This window comes from Panthera leo, chromosome B3 (genome assembly GCF_018350215.1).
Source record: "Panthera leo isolate Ple1 chromosome B3, P.leo_Ple1_pat1.1, whole genome shotgun sequence".
NCBI lineage: Eukaryota > Metazoa > Chordata > Mammalia > Carnivora > Felidae > Panthera > Panthera leo.
In genome coordinates, this window is record NC_056684.1 from 3,084,757 (window position 1) to 3,105,799 (window position 21,043).

The 21,043-nt window shown below is 44.4% G+C and overlaps 1 protein-coding gene across 1 annotated transcript in view; it reads right to left on the reverse strand.

Moving 5' to 3' along the window:
* The window catches only part of ADAMTSL3 (ADAMTS like 3), a 347,575-nt gene that overhangs the window by 98,593 nt on the left and 227,939 nt on the right, over positions 1-21,043 (reverse strand). Inside the window, exon 16 of the mRNA XM_042940846.1 lies at positions 11,795-12,081. Within this exon, the coding sequence (XP_042796780.1) occupies positions 11,795-12,081 (287 nt within the window). The remainder of the gene's footprint in view (positions 1-11,794; positions 12,082-21,043) is intronic.

Here is a 21,043-nt window from a genome sequence, read left to right on the forward strand (position 1 = left end):
CAGCAATACCTCCCATCGGGAAAGCGCTCTGGCGTGTACGAAGTGCTTTCGCGGGCACCGTTTGGGCCCACGGGAATCTTGGGAGGTCCAAAGAATGGTATCGTTATCTCCATCTCATTAATTTAATAACAAGGAAAACTGAAGCGTAGAGAGAAATTAAGGCAGCAAAAAATGGTAGACTCAAAACTAAAAATTAGAGGGGTGCGTGGGGGGCTCCGTCAGTTAAGCGTCCGACTTCGGCTCAGGCCATGATCTCACAGTTCGTGGGTTTGAGCCCCGCGTCGGGCTCTGTGCTGACCGCTCAGAGCCTGGAGCCTGCTTCGGATTCTGTGTCTCCCTCTCTCTCTGCCCCTCCCCTGCTTGCGCTCTGTCTCTCTGTCTCTCAAAAATAAATAAACATTAAAAAAAGTTAGATTTCCTATCTCCTACGTGAGTGCTCTTTCTCTGTACTCCAGGGATTCCAAAATACAATACAGTCAACCGGTCAAGGCAGAGACTGCGCAAATAGGAGCCTCCACAGGCATGTTTTTCCTTTGAGGCCAGCCAGCTCTGTCCGACCCCAAAGCCCGCGTCCCAACCACTATTCTTTGTCTGTTGACACAAAAAGAATCACTGAAAAATCAGAACTGAGAACGAAATATAAATCAAAGTTTTGATGAAAAAAAACCAAATGAAAATTGCAACAGCAACGGACTATACTATTTGAAATATGCAAATGTATTCAGTTTCATGCAAGAATGTGTGTTCCATTATGTTTGAAGACTGTGGTTCTCCTTCCAAATGCCATGTCTCAATTCATCCGTTTTACAATATTTTACAGAATGCAGAATAGGCCAAAAGAATATATAAAATATACATGTGTGATGTGCAGTGCTTTCTGCTATGTTTTCTCCTTTCTCTAGTTGTAATCTTATGTTTCCGGCCATGGCAGGATGCAGTCTTAAACCTCCAAGGATCTCCCATGAACTACTTTTTAATAAACACTGGCTAACTTGAGATACAAAGGGGACACGGCTACAAAAATGTATTTTCCAAGGGCAGCCACAAGAGTATCTTCTACCCCGCATACTCGACCTAAAGGCTTTTCACTTCAAGAGGCTTGATAAAACCTTTACCTTCAAAAGTAAACATAAAAAAATATCAGTTTGCTTCACCTTTTACTTGGCAAAATTTGGGTGACAATCATGATGTGTTTGGAAGCTATAAAACAAAGTGTTGAAATTATGGTGTAATTTTCCTAACAAATCCTTTTGGAAGCATGAAGCAACACCCTTCAATTCACAGTTGACCTTCTAGAGCGTCATGACGAGAGGGTGTTTTTGGAGCAGAAATGATATTCAAAGCCTTCGTCAAGAAATGAATTAATGATGGGGGGGAAGGGACTCTAAAAAGGGAAGTGGAGGCAATGAATGAACAGACACATTTCCTTCTGTTGAAGGTTAGAGTGAGTTGGGCTCCTTGTTCACAAGTCTTGACTGATTCAACAGGCCAAATAACATAATTCTCTCTCTCTCTCTCTCTATCTCTCTCTCTGTCTCTCGAAGAAATACCAAGAACAATGAAGAAATCTAGCCACTCTCTCTCTATCCCTCTTTCTTTCTCTCTCTCTCTAAGAAATACCAAGAACAATGAAGAAATCTAGTCTCTCTCTCTCTCTCTCTCTCTCTCTCTCTCTCCCTGTTTCTCTCGAAGAAGAAGAAGAAGAAGAAATACCAAGAACAATGAAGAAATCTAGCCACTCTCTCTCTATCCCTCTTTCTTTCTCTCTCTCTCTCTAAGAAATACCAAGAACAATGAAGAAATCTAGTCACTCTCTCTCTCTCTCTCCCTGTTTCTCTCTCTCTCTCTCGAAGAAATACCAAGAACAATGAAGAAATCTAGCCACTCTCTCTCTATCCCTCTTTCTTTCTCTCTCTAAGAAATACCAAAAACAATGAAGAAATCTAGTCTCTCTCTCTCTCTCTCTCTCCCTGTTTCTCTCTCTCTCCCCCCCCAAGAAATACCAAGAACAATGAAGAAATCTAGCCACTCTCTCTCTCTCTCTCTCTCCCTGTTTCTCTCTCCCCCCCCTAAGAAATACCAAGAACAATGAAGAAATCTAGTCATTCTCTCTCTCTCTCTCTCTCTCTCTCTCTCTCCCTCTTTTTCTCTCTCCCCCTCTCCCTCTTTCTAAGAAATACCAAGAATAATGAAGAAATCTAGTCATTCTCTCTCTCTCCCTCTTTCTCTCCCTCTCTCTAAGAAATACCAACAACAATGAAGAAATCTAGTCATTCTCTCTCTCTCTCTCTCCCTCCCTCCCTCCCTCTTTTTCTCTCTCTCTTCCTCTCCCTCTTTCTAATACCAAGAACAATGAAGAAATCTATTCACTCTCTCTCTCTCTATCCCTCTCTCTCTCTCTCTCTAAGAAATACCAAGAACAATGAAGAAATCTATTCACTCTGTCTCTATCCCTCTCTCTCTCTCCCTCTCTCTCTCTCTCTCTAAGAAATACCAAGAACAATGAAGAAATCTATTCACTCTCTCTCTCTCTATCCCTCTCTCTCTCTCTCTAAGAAATACCAAGAACAATGAAGAAATCTAGTCAGAACCTTTCAATTACTATCCAGTATTTGATACATCAAGTTGTAAAATAAATATGAAAAAATGAGTAAGAAAAGTATGTTAATTTAATAACCAAGTAGCCCTGGGCCCTAGAAATAGACGTAATATGCTCTTTTGAAGCACCAATGGAACATTAACAAAAACTGGTCCTACATCAGATTATAAGGCAAACTGCAGTGAGTTCCAAAAGCCGGAAGCAGGTAACATTCTCTGACCGCAACAGAGTCCAGCGATAAATGAATAGGAGCCAACTGACCGCTCAAATCCAACCACTAGAATTTTCCAAAAGTCAGTCCCTATATAACTGCTAGGTCAGAAAGACAGAATGGATTACACATAATCTTTGACCAGAAAAAAGAGAGGAGAGAGGCTTCAAGCAACCTGAGACCAGATGAACAACTCTTTTTTGTTTTTGAATGTATGTTTGTTTGCATTTATTTACTTAGAGGGGGCGGGGGGAGAGAGAGAGAAGGGGAGGAAGAATGCCAAGCAGGCTCCGTGCAGTCAACACAGAGCCCAATGTGGGGCTCAATCCCATGAACCATGAGATCATGACCTGAGCTGAAATCAAGAGTCGGACATTTAACCAACTGAAACACCCAGGTGCCCCCGGATGAACCACCCGATAATAATTTCAATATTGTCATGAAATGGATGACTTTTTCCCCCCAAGAAAACCTAAATTGAGGAATTTACTTAAAAATTAAAATCTTGAATATGACAATAAGCAGGGGGTGTAGGGGGGGTACTGGAAATGATGTTAAAGATCCAGCCATGATGCCTCTCCCCTCAATCCCGCCCCCGGGAGGGAAAAATAAGAATGAGATTCAGATACTTGCAGGAACCAGTGTTTTCAAACTTCTTAGATGGATGATATCCATGACATAAATTACTGAAGATGGTTGAAAGGTACAAAAGACTCCAACACACATTACAAAAGGACTATAACCCTGATGTCGGGATCTATAAAAGAAAATAAATGAACACACCTCCTTCATGTGGTGTTGCCTTGTGAGGCAACCAGGAGTGTGTGTTGTATTCCACACACAAGCCCAGGGCCATATTGAAAAGAAGACTTAATACGTGTTTTTTTGCTCTCTCAGCTGACTGACCACCGTGGACGAGTGGATGCCACTCTAAAGTCCCAGGGAACGAGAAGGAGAGGAAGCAGAGTATGTTCTGGGCTGGGAGAACTGTGGAGAACAGTATCATTCGTGGTGTTAAAATGCGAGTTTCACGCACTGCAAATAGGCGGGTTCTTTTTAGCAACGGCTCGAGGAGACCGCCGGTAAAGATTAAGGACTGTTGAAACCATGTGGCCGCAGGAAGGGGATCACTGGATGTCACCGGAGCCTGAGAGGAAGTGACCGAATATGTCAAGGGGAAAGTACGGCTAGGGGCCTGTCATGACTTGAAGGGACCTGCAGAGAACGAAATAGGGACCGCTAACATTTCGTGGCGGGAACACAAGTCCACAGGGAGCACTCCAGCGTGAGCCCATGGTGGGCCAATTCAGCTTTCAGTCCCATATTCCCTTGCATGGGAACGCATGCTTGGACTCCCCCATGCTATGTGGACAATACTTCCGTGCATCAATAGCATTTCTATGTATTTCATCTACAGTTTGCATATATCTATGAGAAACCCTAAATCAAATACTAGCACCCTGTAGTCGGCAGGACAACGGAAGAACATTACACTGTGACCTCAACCATCTATCCCTTCACTCACCAAATCATACACACACACACACACACACACACACACACAACACGAAACAACCAGGAACTTCCTGCCCTCGGGCATACAGACCCACCATCTCACAAGCATCCTGGCCTTTTCCTTGTCTATTTCAATTAGGAGTTTGCTGGATTTCACTCCCTTCCACCTTCCCAGGAAATTTGATCACCTCTCCCTTCGCTTTTATCCGAGAGCTTTGTTGCTGCCTTGGGAACGTACCCAAGCCACTCAGTCATGAAGAAATAACACGCACCCAGCTCTCCGTCAATCCATGACGCCTTCTAGCCTTTTCCCTCTCTCCGCATTCTTTATCATAAATTTTGCCACACAAAAAATCTATTCACCTCCATTTTGTCACCTGCCACCCTTTCCTCCATTCTTGCAAATCCAACTTCTGTGTCCAACACTCCACTGAAATGACTCCGAGTCACCAATGGCCACCCGTTCTCTCCCTGGAGATTGAGCCGCTACCCTGGCTTCGATCCTCTCCGCACACGGATGACTCACCAACGCATACTTCCAGTCTGGATCTTTGTTCTCTGCTTCAGATTCACACGCTCACAAAGCCTACTTAGCATCTCCGCTCGCAAGTCCACAGGCACGTTAAGTCGTTGCGTCCACAAACGGAACTCACGATGTCCTCGTGCCCAGCTGGACCTCCACCGAGCACGTGTCATCTCGGAAGAGAGCCCCGGCACTCAGCTTTGACACCTCCCCTGCACTCACGCCTCCACCGACAGACTTTCACCTTCTACACATTTCTCAGAGTTATCCACTGCCCTTCACCTCTGCTGTCATTACTGCTCAAGAACAAGCCCTTGCCTGGACGGGGCAACAGCTTTGTAGACGGCCTCCCTCGCATCTGCTCTTATCCCTCCCAAACCTGTTTCTTTACGATACAGCTCGACTCACCTTTCTGAGATACAGAAAAATTGGATCATGCATCTCCCACTTTAATTCTTTGAATGGTCTCCCGCTGATCTTGGGATAAAGAGCCAAATCAGCTTTGCCCATAAGGCATTCATTGTCTGGCCCCTGCCTTTGTCTCTAGCGTCACCTCGCTGTCTTTCTCACTACTCCCGCCGCACCTGCCTTCTTCACTCTGGGGATGGACCACGAACCCTCCTGCCACCCAGGGACTTTGTACCTGCCTTTTTTTTTTTTCTGCTGGGAACTCCTTCCGGGCCACCCCCTCCAACGCCTCTTTTGCTTCAGCAATTCCCCATCTTTCGTATTTAAGTTCAAGTGTAATTTTAGGGAGGGTTTCCCTTACTTCCCTAATTAGGTCACGTTCCTCCTATTATATGTTTTCCTAGCACCATGCATTTATTTTGCTCTAACCAGCTGTGATTTACACATGTGGGTGATTATGTGATCAGTGCATTTTCCCCACTAGACTTGAGTTCCAAAAGCAGGAACTACTTAGAGTCACTGCCACCCAGCCCAGTGCCTACCACAAAGAAACGTGCAATAGATATCTGTAGAAATTTTTTTTTAAATTTTTTTTACATTCATTTATTTTTGAGAGACAGAGCACAAGTGGGGAGGGGCAGAGAGAGAAGGAGACAGAATCCGAAGCAGGCTCCGGGCTCCGAGCTGTCAGCACAGAGCTCGACGCGGGGCTCGAACCCACAAACCGTGAGATCGTGACCTGAGCCGAAGCTGGACGCTCAACCAACTGAGCCACCCGGGCGCCGCAAGAATGTTTTTAAATGAAACAACGGGGAGGTGCCTGCTAACTGTCAGGACAAAGGCGAGGTGGCAGGGCTGGTGCTGCCCACATTATTTATTATTGTTCTTGAAATTCTAGACAATGAAATAAGATTAAAAAAGCTCAAATAAGATAAATAACTATTTGAAAGGGAAAAATAAAATCATCATGAATTAGAGATAGTTATTTTACTTAAGAGAATTGGTAAGAATGAACTTAAAACCGGTAGATGCATTAAGGAGCTCAGCAATTTGGCACACCTGGGGGGCTCAGCTGGTTAAGCATCTGACTCTTGATTTCGGCTCAGGTCACGATCTCCCAGTCTGTGAGTTTGAGCCCCACGTCAGGCTCTGTGCTGACAGTGTGGAGCCTGCTTGGGATTCTCTCTCTCTGCCCCTCCCCTGCTTGTGTTCTCTGTTTCAAAATAAATAAACTTTAAAAAAAAAAAGAAATAAAAGGGGGTTCAGCAATTTAATCAGATTTTTTAAAGAGAAAAAATGGCGGCATTATAAAAAGAACACCCTGCTGTTATTATATTATAAATTAATCATCCCACTAACACTTATTCTATACCGTGTGCCAGGCACTGTGATTAAGAAGTTCTCCAACATCATCCTGTTACATGAGGACACTTAATCCCCTCATTAATCCTCATGAAGGAGGTATGGCTCTTCTCATTTTACAAAAATGAGCCTCTACAAACTTCTATAACAGCCCAAAGAGAGTGGCAGGGCTAGGGTTCAAAGTGGGGTCAGGCTTCAAAGTCAATGAATCTGCTACTAGCCTGTGCTGTTAGAAAATACAAAGGTAAGGGCACCTGGGTGGCTCAGTGGGTTAAGCATCCGACTTCGGCTCAGGTCATGATCCCATGGTTCGTGGGTTCGAACCCCGCATTGGGCTCTGTGCTGATAGCCCGGAGCCTGCTTCGGATTCTGTGTCTCCCTCTTTCTCTGCCCCTCCCCTGCTCACACTCTGTCTCTGTATCTGTCTCTGTCTCTCTCCCTCAAAAATAAACATTAAACAATTGTTTTAAAAATACAAAAGTAAAAATGAAAGGGTCTAAATGCAACAAATAACATAAAATACAAAGAAAAATTCTGGTGAGGAATGTTGATGATGTACGAAATTACAAAACCTTACCGGGGGTGTTACAAAGGCAGGCACATCGTATATACTCATGCACGTGCACACATACTGTGCTGCACGCATACGTATATACGCTGTGGAAGCTGGAAATCCAATGTCTGAATTCTTCATGTTTCCAGGAACTAAAAAAGAATTCTCTGTTGCCACTCCAAAATGAAAGCCGACTTAGGAAAGATTCCTAAGTACCAGCAATTACAACAAACAGATGTATTTTTATTTCTCGTATGATATGAAGATTAGTTGGAAAGTACAAGTACACAGAGGATCAGGATACGATCTTTGCAGGAATCTGTCATTGGCATCTATTATTTTTCTACCAGAAATAGGAAGCTGGAGAAACGGCTGTGTGCCTGTGGAAATGCTATCTTCCTGTGGTCTTTAGTTATGGCAGACCCACTCTCCTCGCGTGCAGGGGGAGGGTTAAAACCGACATTCTTAATCACACAGAAGTGGACTTGTAGACGCTGAGCCTCCAAAACCACATTAAAATGCATCACCGAGAGGCAAGTGTCACTGTATGTAGCTAGTACGGTCAAGACGATAAAGGCAAGATAACCAAAAGCTGTGCACCATCAAGTCAAGGAAGGACTGTGTGCTACTCATTTTACATCCCGATTTTGAGCCCAGAACCCAGAGCCATGAAGTCTAGCACAGAGCAGGCATGAGCTTCCCTGTCTTTATTGAGGATCCTGGTTTCAAGTATTACCCTTTACGTTTCACAGAATTTACTTATTTAAAAGCAAAATTTAAGCTTAAACCCCAAAAGTTAAAAATATTACTTTTTGCCAAGTTAAAAGGCTGATTATATGCACCCATTATATGGCCAGCTCTCTCTAAAAGAGGAGAACTGTTTTCTGTTTGGGACTGCATGATGGCCTCTGAGCCTCGGTTTCCCTAACTGTAAAATTTGGGTTAGTGGGTATCCAAGGTTCACTTAAATGGTATTATTCTAGGATTACACAATACAATGCACTCTCACAAGGCAAAATTGCTGTTTAACTGAGTATTGAAAGATTTCCAAGTTGATCTCTGTTAAAACTTGTAAAATGTGTTCCAAGTTCACCAGAGGATGCCAGACAATAAACGGGCACTCCACATCAACTATCTGCACAGTGAGCTGCACTTCTGACATGTTCAAGGTGCTCTGTCTTCTCACAGTCAGCCCAAAGGTCCACAGGGCCAATAAGGATAAACTCAATTAGCCAGGTTTCGCAAAACTTGTATTTTTTTAAGTTTATTTATTTATTTTGAGAGAGGGAGAGCATGCATGCATGCATATGAACAGGGGAGGAGCAGAGAAAGAAGTGGGGGGGGCGAGAAAATCCCAAGCGGGCTCCACACTTGGCATAGAAACTGACATGGGGCTCGATCCCACGACCGTGAGATCACAACCTGAGCCAGAACCAAGAGTAGGATGCCCAACTGACTGAGCCACCCAGGCGTCCCAAATTTGTATGTTTTAAGTGGATTCAAAGGTCATTCTACTACTCCAAGGTACATACCTAAGAAACATGAAAAAATATGTCCATATAAAAACATGTACCTGAATGACCATAGTAGGATTATTCATAACACCCAAGACATGCAAAGAATACAAATTTCTAACTGATGAATGGATAAGCAAAATGTGGTTTATCCCTACAATGGAAGAGTATTAGTCATAAAAAGGAATGAAGTTCTGATTCATGCTACAATATGGATGGACCTCAACTGGAAACATTATACTAAGTAAAAGTCATGAAGGACCCCATATTATGTGATTCATCTTATACGAAATGTCCAGAATAGACAGAAAGTAGATCAATGGTTTCCAGAGGCTGCCACTGGCAGGGAAAATGGGGGTTTGAGGAAAAATGGGGAGTGACCTGCTTAAGGGTACAGGGTTCTGTGGGGGTAAAGTGCTGTGACGCTGATTATGAGGATGTTTGCACAACCTTGTGAATATACTAAAACCCACCAAATTGAATAAAGACTTCAAATGCATAAATTGTATGGGATGTGAATTACATCTCAATAAAACTATTAGCAAATAAAAAAAGAAAGTCATTCCCATAGGCTCAGCCATCCTGGAGGTGCCTCCTAGAGCTACCTCAGTAGACAGCACAATAGCAGATTCTAACATCTTGGTACCAAGCTTCAAAGATGAGGTCTAGTGCCGCCTGGATGGCTCAGTCAATTAAGCGTTTGACTCTTGATTTCGGCTCAGGTCATGATCTCACGGCTCATGAGATTGAGCCTTGCGTCGGGCTCTGTGCTGATAACATGGAGCCTGCTTGAGATTCTCTCTCTCTCCGTCTCTCCCTTTCCCGCCCCCCTCAAAATCAATCAATCTATCTATCTATCTATCTATCTATCTATCTATCAAAGATGAGGTCCAACAGACTCCGCCAACTGAATCAGAATTCGCCTGGTCATTTTTCCTTGGGCAACTCCAACTGCTCTCTTAGTTCCGAGGACCCAACATGCCATGTTTCCCCAAATCGAGGGGCCTTCCCAGTCAGGGAAAAAAAACTAAACTCAAGGATAGCAGAGTACTAGATGAAATAGTAATTCTACCAAAGGCAACGTTCAAGAGTTTTGAGATTAAGAGATTTGAGGCTGTGCAAGCAACAGCAGGATTTGTTTCTGCTCTCATAATAAAAGACACAGCTCCAGGCCCCTGGTGATAATGCAGGAACGTGCTGGTTCAGAAGTGGTAGAGATAGCTGATACTTTCCAGGAATGTCATAGGAAGTTCCAGCCATCTATAACGGCAGTTGAATGGGGGACCATTTTTGCATCTCGGCAACTACCTCTGGAGGGGTCCTCAAGACTCATCAGGAAAGCACTAGTTCCTATTCTCTCCAAGGACATGTTCATGTGAAGGTTTCCAAGCTATAACAAGGGTGGTGTCCAGGGTGCTGAACTCAGAGCAGGAGTTAAGTTCTGAGCAGCAGCATAGGTGTGCTGTGGACTTGGGGCTGAGACTATGTGCCCTGGAGGCAAGAGACACAGCAGCCAGTGGAGGTCCAGGTGAGTAAGACAATCTGAACTCCTAGTCAGTTGGGTGGGCTTCTAAAAACCAGGGAGAAGCAAGTAAGAGAGCAGAGAGAATCTGGGAGCAGCCAAGTGTTCTGTTCTTAAATCCTCCGTGCATAACTCCATGTGAAAGGTAGTAGCTTAGCTGAAGGCTGGGGCTAAAACATATGTCACTTCCTCTGGGTCTACGGCAGGCTGGCAATGTCAGAGAACAGGTGTCTGTGTCAGGATAGGTGGGTTTAGAGGTTGAATTAGGACAGGACAAAGACAAATACCACCAAGTCTTGGAGACTGGATGGGAAGGACTGGGAATTCACTTAAGGGCCCGGAGGACAAAGAGGGAGGGGCTCAGGTACAGTGACAGGATCAGGAGCTCTAATACCTGATAGGGAGCTCCAAGTAATGGGCTCAGGAGCACCAGGAGGGCTGGAGCATGCACTTGAACTAACCACCTTCTAAGGCAGTAGCTCCTGTATTCTTCTCACCATTGGCTGGGACTGAAGTCAGAGCACTTTTTTTAAAGTTTATCTATTTATCTGGAAGAGGGAAAGAGAGAGAGAAGAAAGAACTCATGCAGGAGGGGCAGAGAGAGAGAGAGAGAGAGAGAGAGAGAGAGAAACGCAAGCAGGCTCTGCACTGTCAGTGCAGAACCCGACGTGGGGCTCGAACTCACAAACCGTGAAATCATCACCTGAGCTGAAATCAAGAGTCGGACGCTTAACTGACCGAGTCCCCCAGGCGCCCCTGAAGTCAGAGCACATTTAGCCACCAGGGTTTGCCACAAGTGCTGGAATCCAGGGTCAGGGTGTCAGGGGTCCTGGAGTCCTGATCAGATGAGTCTCCTTCAGGTCAGCAGAAGAGCTAGCTTTCCAACTATTTCTATCTTTTCCTTCCAAAAAAGAGAGCCCTGGAGAATGACTATCTGAGCTCCTGCTCTCTGCTCATCAACTCTCTTTTGGATCCTGGAGGGCTTAATAATCTTGGTGCCAACTTGCACCCTATTGAGGCCACCTGGCCATATTAGCACTTCCTAATCCTAACAGGCCCACTGGCTACGCACATTACACACACATACGTGCACACACATAAACCAGAGTGACCAGTGCGCTCTTCCCTGGTCTCCAGCCCAATGTGCAGGTATGAGGGTGACTCCTGACAGAGTCTCATCAGAAATGGCAATCCCAGGCCACCTCAGTTTGTAACACTGACTTACGGGCAAGATTGCCTCGACTTATCAGTTCTGCATTCTCCTACTTATTCCATATTAATCAGTGGCCTCTTTCCCCACCTCATTTATACATTTGCTGAGGCCAAAGGAGCATAACATTTTTTTTTGGGGGGGAGGGGGTCAGGATATACTGCCACACTATCCTTTATCTTCCTGGAATAATCACAATGGAAAATAAAGGCAGAGAAGGCATAGTTTTCAGTTATTCGAATGACTTTACCTCCTTTAGGTTTTTCTAAGTTGCATGTTTGGCTTAGCCAAGTCAGTGGTTTCTCAAACTATTAGCAACATAAGACGCCGCTGTCCCACCCCACCCCCCCCCCCACCCCCCAGAGAGAATCCAATACCTCCCAAGCATGTGGCCGTGCAAGGGGTGAAGCCAGCGTACTCCCAGTGGTAGGTCATCGTGCTGTCCTCCTGGGGAGAGGCGTCGGGCTGGCGGGAGGCAGGGCTCTCGTCGCAGGGGTTGAGGAGGCAGGGCCGCTCGGTGGGCAGCTGGGGGCCCTCGCACTCTTCCTCAGGCAGCTCGGTCTCCGTCTGCGTGAACGTCAGGAGCACACGGCACTTCACCTCCCGGACCTGGACGCCCGGCCCGCACGTGGTGCTGCAGGCCGACCAGGGCTCCGGGATGAACCTACAGAAGACCCAGGAGTCCCCATTATACACCGGCCCCGCAGGAGCGACAGGCCTTCCCTGAAGGGAAGAGATAACTTCGCTCAGAGGGAATTCGGGACATTGGAAAGGACGTTTATTTTTCCTGGTGCTCAACTAGGTCATGAACAAATTGTCCAATCTTATTAGCAACAGAAAGGATTTTTCACTGGAGATCTAGTGAACGTTTGCACCCATTTTATTTGTTTGTTTGTTTATTTAGCTATTTATTTAGAGAGCAGGGGTGGGGCAGAGAGAGAGAGAGAGAGAGAGAGAGAGGGAGAGAGAGAGGGAGTCCCAAGTCTGACAGTGCAGAGCCCGATGCAGGGCTCAAACTCACAAATCATGAGATCATGACCTGAGCCGAAATCAAGAGTCGGACACTTAACTGACTGAACCACCCAGGTGCCCCAAAAGTTTGCATCCATTTTAAAACTCAAATGCTGTGCTATCACCTTTGTATAACATCATTAAAATTAGGCTCTTCAAAAATTTGGTCATAAATAAACCATTATGTAGTGATAATTTCTAATCTGAGTTCTTTTATAGTACGGAGAATTTTCATCAATATTTATTCAACGAATCTTTATCAGGCTTATCCTTTAACAGGTAGGACTTTATTAAACTCTGAATATTTAAGATAATAAATGTTTTCTGCAGGGTAGATGAAGCTTTCATATTCTGTCCTCAACTACACTACACTGAATTTCATCTTCTCGAAAATATCTTAGATACAATATGGCTGAATAAAGTATTTATTTCTGATTCTGAATTATTATCCACTAAATCAGAGGTTGTCAACCTATAGCCTACAGGTCAAGTCCAGCCCACCTGTTTCTCTACAGACTACAGAATGACTTTTATAGTTTTAAATGGTTGGGGGTGGAAAAGAAGGGTAATATTTTCTGAATGACACAACATTGAATTAAAGTATCCATAATTATAGTTTTATTGGAATATGGCCATGGTCACTTGCTCACTTCTTGTTCATGACTGTTTTTATGCTACATGGCAGAGCTGAGGATTTGCCACAGAGACTATTTGGCCCACAAAGCCTAAAATCTTTACTATCTGGGCCTTTGCAGAAGACGTTTACTCATTCCTGCACTGAATTGAAAAGCAGAGACTCAGCAGGGACATACTTAGTTAAGTCATCCCGAAGCAACACTTGCATTGTGAGATATTCACAAGTGACAGTCAAGGAAGAGCTCAGCAAATGTAAGTTTGGGAAACCACGGGTGCAATAGTGCTCCACAGGTTTAATTACTGCAAAACTTTTCCAAAGACCATGATACATGAATGCGTACTATAAATGCCTAAGAGGGGAATATGGCGTGCATCATTTGCTGAGTTTAAGTGAACGCAGATCTCTGTTCACAGGATAACGTACTAAGTCGCTTTAGAAAACGGCTAAGATATAGTTTCAAGGGTTCATGTTCAAAATCTCAGAACGGGTAGTAAGGGTCTCTCAGAGTCCTCCAACCTTCTTTCCCTGGACAAGACTTCATCACCGTTGTCCACAATCCAATCAGCAGGAGGAAACACCATTGGGATACATGAGCCCCGTAAAGAGCCCTGCAAACAGTAAACCCTCCAAATTCTATTTACTGCATTGAAAACTTTTGGTGGAGAACTCCCTCCCCTACCCTAGGCCAGGAGAGGGCTCGCCCAACCTCCCAGCAGGGAGGAGTATTGGCATAATATTTGAACATGCTCTTTTCTCTCCTTGCTGTTTTCCCCGGTAGAACGGGAAAGAAAAAGCCTGATTAAATTTAAGACGAGGCACCGATACAATGTAATATACATACAATGTAATAATATGAGGTCAATTAAAAGAAGGAGGTGTGTCTGTATTAATTCAGAAGGAATAGTCTCCTCTTGGAGAGAGTTAAATGAAGTAAGTGTGGGATGGCTCATATACTGGGATCTTTTGTCTAAATACACACATAAAGGCATGCATATGTATATGTAGTGCATATGTTATTTAATTAAAACATTTATAGCACACATGCCTGTACATGATTTACATACAATGTACAATGTCTCTTTTCTGGAAGCAATCGATCGCACGTGCCAGAGTGTGGAGTGGGAGCTTCCACTTTCTGTTTATAGCTTTAAAAGGGTTGCATTTTCTAACCATGTGCATACTGTACTTTTTTAATTTTTTAACGTTTATTCATTTTTGAGATACAGAGAGACAGAGCACGAGCAGGGGAGGGGCAGAGAGAGAGGGAGACACAGAATCTGAAGCAGGCTCCAGGCTCCCAGCTGTCAGCACAGAGCCGACGCAGGGTCTTGAACTCACAGACCGCGAGATCATGACCTGAGCTGAAGTCGGACGCTTAACCAACTGAGCCACCCAGGCACCCCTGTGCACACTGTACGTTTATGGTCACCTTCTTTTCCCCTCCTCTCTCCTTAGTGATAAAAACTGAAAATTGAGATGTAGATTCTTTTCATTCACAGGGAACCCCTGTGTCTGTTGTGATTCAGAGCCCCATTAGAAGATGGGGCTGGAGGAAAGGCTCACCTCAGTTCCCAACGTGGCAAGTGATGGTCACATCCAGTGTTTTCCTAAGGTGTCCCGGACCTTTCAAGTTGGCTTTCAGAGACCCTTTTAGGGGTCCTCTTAAAAACCAGATGTGAGAACTGTCCAAATTAGCCACGAGTGGTTTGAAAGGGGGTGGGGGGGGGGGGAAGCTATGGCAACAGAAACTTTATGTATAAACTAGCATGATGGTCTTTGTGGATTTTTTTCAATTTTTTATGTATTATTAGTATTGTTTAATTATTTATTTTTTAAATGTTTATTTATTTATCTCGAGAGAGACAGCATGAGTGTACGTGCACAAGCAGGGGAGGGGCAGAGAAAGGGAGAGAGAAGATCCCAGGCCGGCTACACACTGTCAGTGCAGAGCCCCACATGGGGCTCGATCTGATGAACCATGAGATCATGACCTGAGCTGAACTCAAGAGTTGGATGCTCAACTGACTGAGCCACCCAGGTGCCTCATTATTGCTTACTGAAACAAAGATGTTTTTTTTATTTGAGAGACAGAGAGCGAGCGAGCGCATGAGCAGGGAGGGGACGGGGTGGGGGGAGAGACAGAGAGAGAGAGAGAGAGAGACAGAGAGAGAGAGGGAGAATTCCAAGCAAGCTCTGTGTTGTCAGTACACACGGAGCTCGAACTCACCAAATGTGAGATTAGGACCTGAGAACTCACCAAATGTGAGATTAGGACCTGAGCCGGAATGCAGAGTCAGAGGCTTAACTGACTGGGCCCCGCAGGGGCCCTGAGGGGAGCTTTTGAAGCACCTGGAGCAGGGGGAGGGAGGAACAGTCTGCAAAGGAGACCTTCTGGGGGTGATGGGAGTGTTCTGTATCCTGCCTGAGGCTGGGGCTGGGTGGCTGTTTACACCTGTTAAAACTCATCACTTTAAATAGATACCGCCTACTGTATGTAAATTCTACCTCTTCAAAACGGATTTTTTTTAAATGGCAGTTTTTATTTTTAAGTTTATTTAATTTTTTTTTTTGAGAGAGAGAGAGAGAGAGAGAGAGAGAGAGAGAGATACAGAATGCAAGCAGGGGAGGGGCAGAGAGAGGGAGACCAGAATCCAAAGTAGTTCCAGGCTCTGAGCTGTCAGCACAGAGCCTGACGTGAGGCTCGAACCCACAAACTGTGAGATCACGACCTGAGCTGAAGCTGGACACTCAACTGACTGAGTCACCCAGGCACCCTGGCAGTTTTTAGAGACAAAATGAGAGAAAACTGAAATAATCCGATATTGAAGATGCCTGGATTCTTCAAGTAGAGGTTCTAACACAAGACAAACAGACAAAGTGTTCAGAAATAAAACATGTTAAAAAAAAAAAAAAGTGCCTACAATACAGCTTGGAAAGGCACACTATCTCCCAGGAAAAAGTGATAAAAAATGATGAACATAAAAACTTAGAGTTTTAGGGGCACCTGGGTGGCTCGGTCGGTTGAGCATCCAATTTCGGCTCAGGTCATGATCTTGTGGTTCCTGGGTTTAAGCGCTGTGTCAGGCTCTGTGCTGACAGCTCAGAACCTGGAGCCTGCTTCAGATTCTGTCTCCCTCTCTCTCTGACCCTCCCCCATTCATGCTCTGTCTCTCTCTGTCTCAAAAATAAACAAACATTACAAAAATTAAAAAAAAACTTATGTGTTTCAGGCAGAATAATGGCCACCCCAAAGATGCTCACACCCTAGTCTCTAGAATTTGTGAATATGTTATATTGCATGGCAAAAGGAATTCTGCAGATATGGTTAAGGTTATGGGCCTCGAGATAAGGAGATTATTCTAGCAGGATAATCTAATCACAGGTCCTTAAAAACAGAAATTTCTTTGGCTGAAGTCAGAGAGATGCAGGAAAAGAGCGCGAGAGATTCAGAGCACGAGAGGCACCCCAGCTGCTGCTGGCTGGGAGACGGAAGGGGCCAGGAGCCAAGGAGTGCAGGCGACCCCTTGAAGTTGAGAACAACTGGCCGACAGCCAGCAAGGAAATGGGAGTTTCGATTCTACAACTGCATGAAACTGAATTCTGCCAACTACCTGAATAGGACTGGAAGCACATTCTCCCCCAGGGCCCCAGACAGGCGCTCAGGCTGAGAGACACCTTGATTTTGGCTTCGTGGGACCCAGTGCAGAGGAACCACTTCAATCTACTGGGCTCCTGACTTACAGAACTGAGATAGCAAATGTTTATTAAGCCACTAGGTGTGTGGTAAATTGCTCCTGCGGCCACAGAAAAGGAAAACACCTGGTTAAAAATTTCTTTTTAGAAACCAGGAGCTTTGAAATAGGTTGGTAAGAAAGCCAGCTATGTCAACTTACTCATTTTAAAGATGGAGAAGTCAATAGAAAAGGGATGTTGGTGATTAAAAAAAAATACAGAAAAAGATGAAATTACAAAGGATTGATCTCCAGTTACTGGAGAAAATGAATCCAGAAAACACGCATCATCTAGAAAATTATGAGAAACAAGGAGATAACTTAAAATAGAGGCCAGAACAGGGTGCCTGGATGACGCAGTCAGTTAAGCATCTGATTTCAGCTCAGGTCATGATCTCACGGTTCGTGGGTTCGAGCCCCGCGTTGGGCTCTGTGCTGACAGCTTAGAGCCTGGAGCCTGCTTTGGATTCTGTGTGTCTCTCTCTGCCCCTCCCTTGCTCATGCTCTCTCTCTCGCATGTGCTCTCTCTCTCTCAAAAATAAATAAACCTTAAGAGAAAAGAAGAAAAAAAATGGAGGCCAGAACTATCAGCAATCATAATAAATTTAACTGAATTAAACTCTCCTATTAAAATACAAAGACTCTAATTTCAAAATCTATACGGGATACAAATGCAATCTCTTCAGAAATGGAAAAAGTATAAGGAATAACAAAATGAGATAAGGAAAGGTAAAAGGTACAAATTTTAGGAAAGAAGATGAAGTGATTCTTTAATGATGATATAACTATGGAAAACAGTATAGTTCATTGAAAATTTTTAGAAAAAAAATACAAGTTCAATGAAACAGTGCCTATGCATGGGGCATCTGGGGGGCTCAGTCAATTAAGCACCTGACTCCTAATTTTAGCTCATGTCATAATCCCAGGGTTTTGAGATGAAGCCCTGAGTTGGGCTCCACACCGAAGGTGAAGCATACTTAAAGTTCTCTCTTTCCCTCTTCTGCCCCCCCAACTTGTCTGCGCTCTCTCTCGCTCTCTCTCTCTCTCTCTCTCTCTAATAATAATAAAAAACAAAGTCCCTATCCATCTATCCTAAAACTACCAGGTTTCTCAAAATTCAACCAACATTTGTTGCTGGCGTTCATTGCCAGGCACCGTGCAAAGAATATTACATTTATCATTTAATGTAATTTTCACAACAACCTTATGAACAAGTACTGTTATTTTCCTGATTTTACAGATGAAAAAGACTGAGGCTTAACACAGGAGCTTTTGAATAAAAACTCTATAAAAAAAGCACAGGGCTGGTATGATTAAAACCACAAAATACTGAAGGGGTTCTGACCCCAGAGATCTGATTCACTGGACAGAACAGCACATGCCTCTGAATGGGAAGACTCAACACTAAAGATGTGCATCCCCCGTTAATTGATTTAGCAAATGAACACAGTTCCGATCCGATTTAGGGGGAAGGAGGGTGGAAACAGACAAGACAACTCTAAGGTTTTATGGGAGGTTAGTTGAGGACCATCATGAGCCGTTTAAAAGGAATAACAATGAGACAGCCCTCGCAGAGCCTGACAGAAAAAAGTTCTAAAAAGTTGCAGTAATTCCCGTACTCTGGCACTGACGATGGAGTGGTCCATTTACACAATGAAGGTATTGTGACCTCAGCGTGCGCACTAGATTATTCACTAGATGGTGCGGGGCAGCTTGTTAATTATTCGAGGGAGAATTAAGTTAGACCAACACCACATACCACACGTCAGAGTACATTCTCCATGGATCAAAGTTAAAGGTAAACCACGAAAACGTTAAGAATACAGCTGACCCTGGGGTGCCTGGGTGGTTCAGTCAGTTGAGCCTCCGACTTCGGCTCAGGTCATGATCTCGAGGTCCGTCAGTTTGAGCCCCGCGTCAGGCTCTGTGCTGACAGCTCAGAGCCTGGAGCCTGCTTCGGATTCTGTGTCTCCCTCTCTTTCTGCCCCTGCCCCACTCATGCTCTGTCTCTATCTCAAGAATAAATAAACGTTAAAAAAAATTAAAAAGAAAATACAGCTGACCCTTGAACAACTCAGGGGTTAGGGACACTGACCCTCTCCTCATCCCCCTGCCTACAGTCAAAAATCAACATACAACTTCTCACTCCCCAAACACTTAACCAATGGACCCTTACCCATAACGTAAACAGTCAATTACACATATTTTATATGTACTATGTATTATATACTGTCTTCTCATAATAAAGTAAGCTAGAGGAAAGAAATGCTATTAAATCATAAGGGGGGGGGGGGTGCCTGGATGCCTTAGTCAGTTAAGCATCTGGTTCTTAATTTCAGCTCAGGTCATGATTTCATGGTCTGGGATCAAGCCCCACACTGGGCTCTGTGCTTGTTTGGGGTTCTCTCTCCATCTCCCTCTGTCCCTTCCCTGCTCACGCATGTGTATGCGCGCACGTGTGTTCTCTCTCTCCAAAAAAAAAAGAAAAGGAAAGAAAATCATAAGGAAAAAAAATACATTCACAGTGCCACACTGCAAAAATCCACATGTAAGTTGACCCACATAGTTCGCACCCATGTTGTTCAAGAGTCAACTGTACTAGAAAATAGCATTTTTTTTTGAAAAAAGGAAACTTCCTCATTTTGATGGAGGTGTGGGAAACAGGGTGGGCTTCAGGACTGCTTTGGTTGGCAAATCAGTACTGAATTTCGGAAATGCAATTTGACCAAAGAAATTCAATGCCTTCGATGTGCCTTCTGGCCCAGAAATTCCACCCCAACAAATGTGTCCGGTCTACACAGAGATGTGTAATTTGACATTTTCCACAGTTCCTTTTTTATCATAGTGAATGATTAGAAACAAGTTGCAGACAGCCAGAAAGATCTTTCTAAAATGTAATCATGATGGTGAATGGATAAGGAAGATACGGTGTGTGCGCACACACACACACACACATATACACACATACATACACAAATGGAATATTACTCAGCCATCAAAAAGAGTGAAATCTTGTGGGGCACCTGGGTGGCTCAGTCGGTTAAGCGTCCAACTTCAGCTCAGGTCATGATCTCATGGTTCATGGGTTCAAGCCCCACATCAGGCTCTGTGCTTACAGCTCAGAGCCTGGAGCCTGCTTCGGATTCTGTGTCTCTCTGTCCCTCTTCCACTCACACTCTCTGACTCTCTCTCAAAATAAATAAACATTAAATAAATGAACACAAACTGAAATAAATGAACATAAAATGAAATAAATGAAAATAAACATTAAATAAATAAACATTAAAAAAAGAATGCAATCTTGCCATTAGCAACAACATGGATGGAACTAGAGTGTATTATGCTAAGCGAAATAAGTCAGTCAGAGAAAGACAGACACCATATGATTTCACGCACGTGTGGAATTTAAGAAACACCACCGATGAACATAGGAGAAGGAAAGGAAAACTAAGATAAAAACAGAGAGGGAGGCAAACCATAAGTGACTCTTAAATCCAGAAAACAAACTGAAGGTTGCTCGAGGGGTGCTGGGTGTGGGGGATGGGCTAGACAGATGATGGGCATCGAGGAGGGCACTTGTTGGGACGTGCACTGGGTGTTGTATGTAAGCGATGAATCACTAAATCCTATTCCTGAAACCATTATTACACTATGTGTTAACGAATCTGGATTTAAATAAAATTTAAAAATAAATAAATAAAATAGGATGTAATCGTGATGGCCTCACTTGTGAAAACCTCCCACTGCCTCCAAAGGAAGTCCCAGTTCCTTAGTGAATCGAGAAGTTTTCCAAGACCTGCTTAAGCTTCCCGCTGTATCCTTGCTGCCATTACCAACCTCTCTCCCCCACCGGCCCCTCCCCACACTCCGGACGTCAGCATCCAGGCGTGGCCAGCCGGCCTGCACACAATCCCACGTACTTGACGTGCGGCTCTTCTGATGCCCGTGTGCATCTCAAGACCATCTCAAGTTCGCGTAGGTCCTGAAGGCAGGTCCTCGGACCAACCTACAGATGCGCGCAGCTTGAATTCAGGTCACGTAAGGTAAAACTAAAGCGCTTCCTAAAATCACATGCCAGAGAATCACCGTCTGCCACTTAACGGTCCTGAAGGGCTGGGCAATTCCCTAACCTCTTCTGTGCCTTGCTTTCTTCACCGCTAAAGTGAGGGTAATAATTACACCTCTTCGTGGGGACATCGTTGGAACTGAGTGAGCTAACCCACCACATAGGCACCTGGCACAAACGA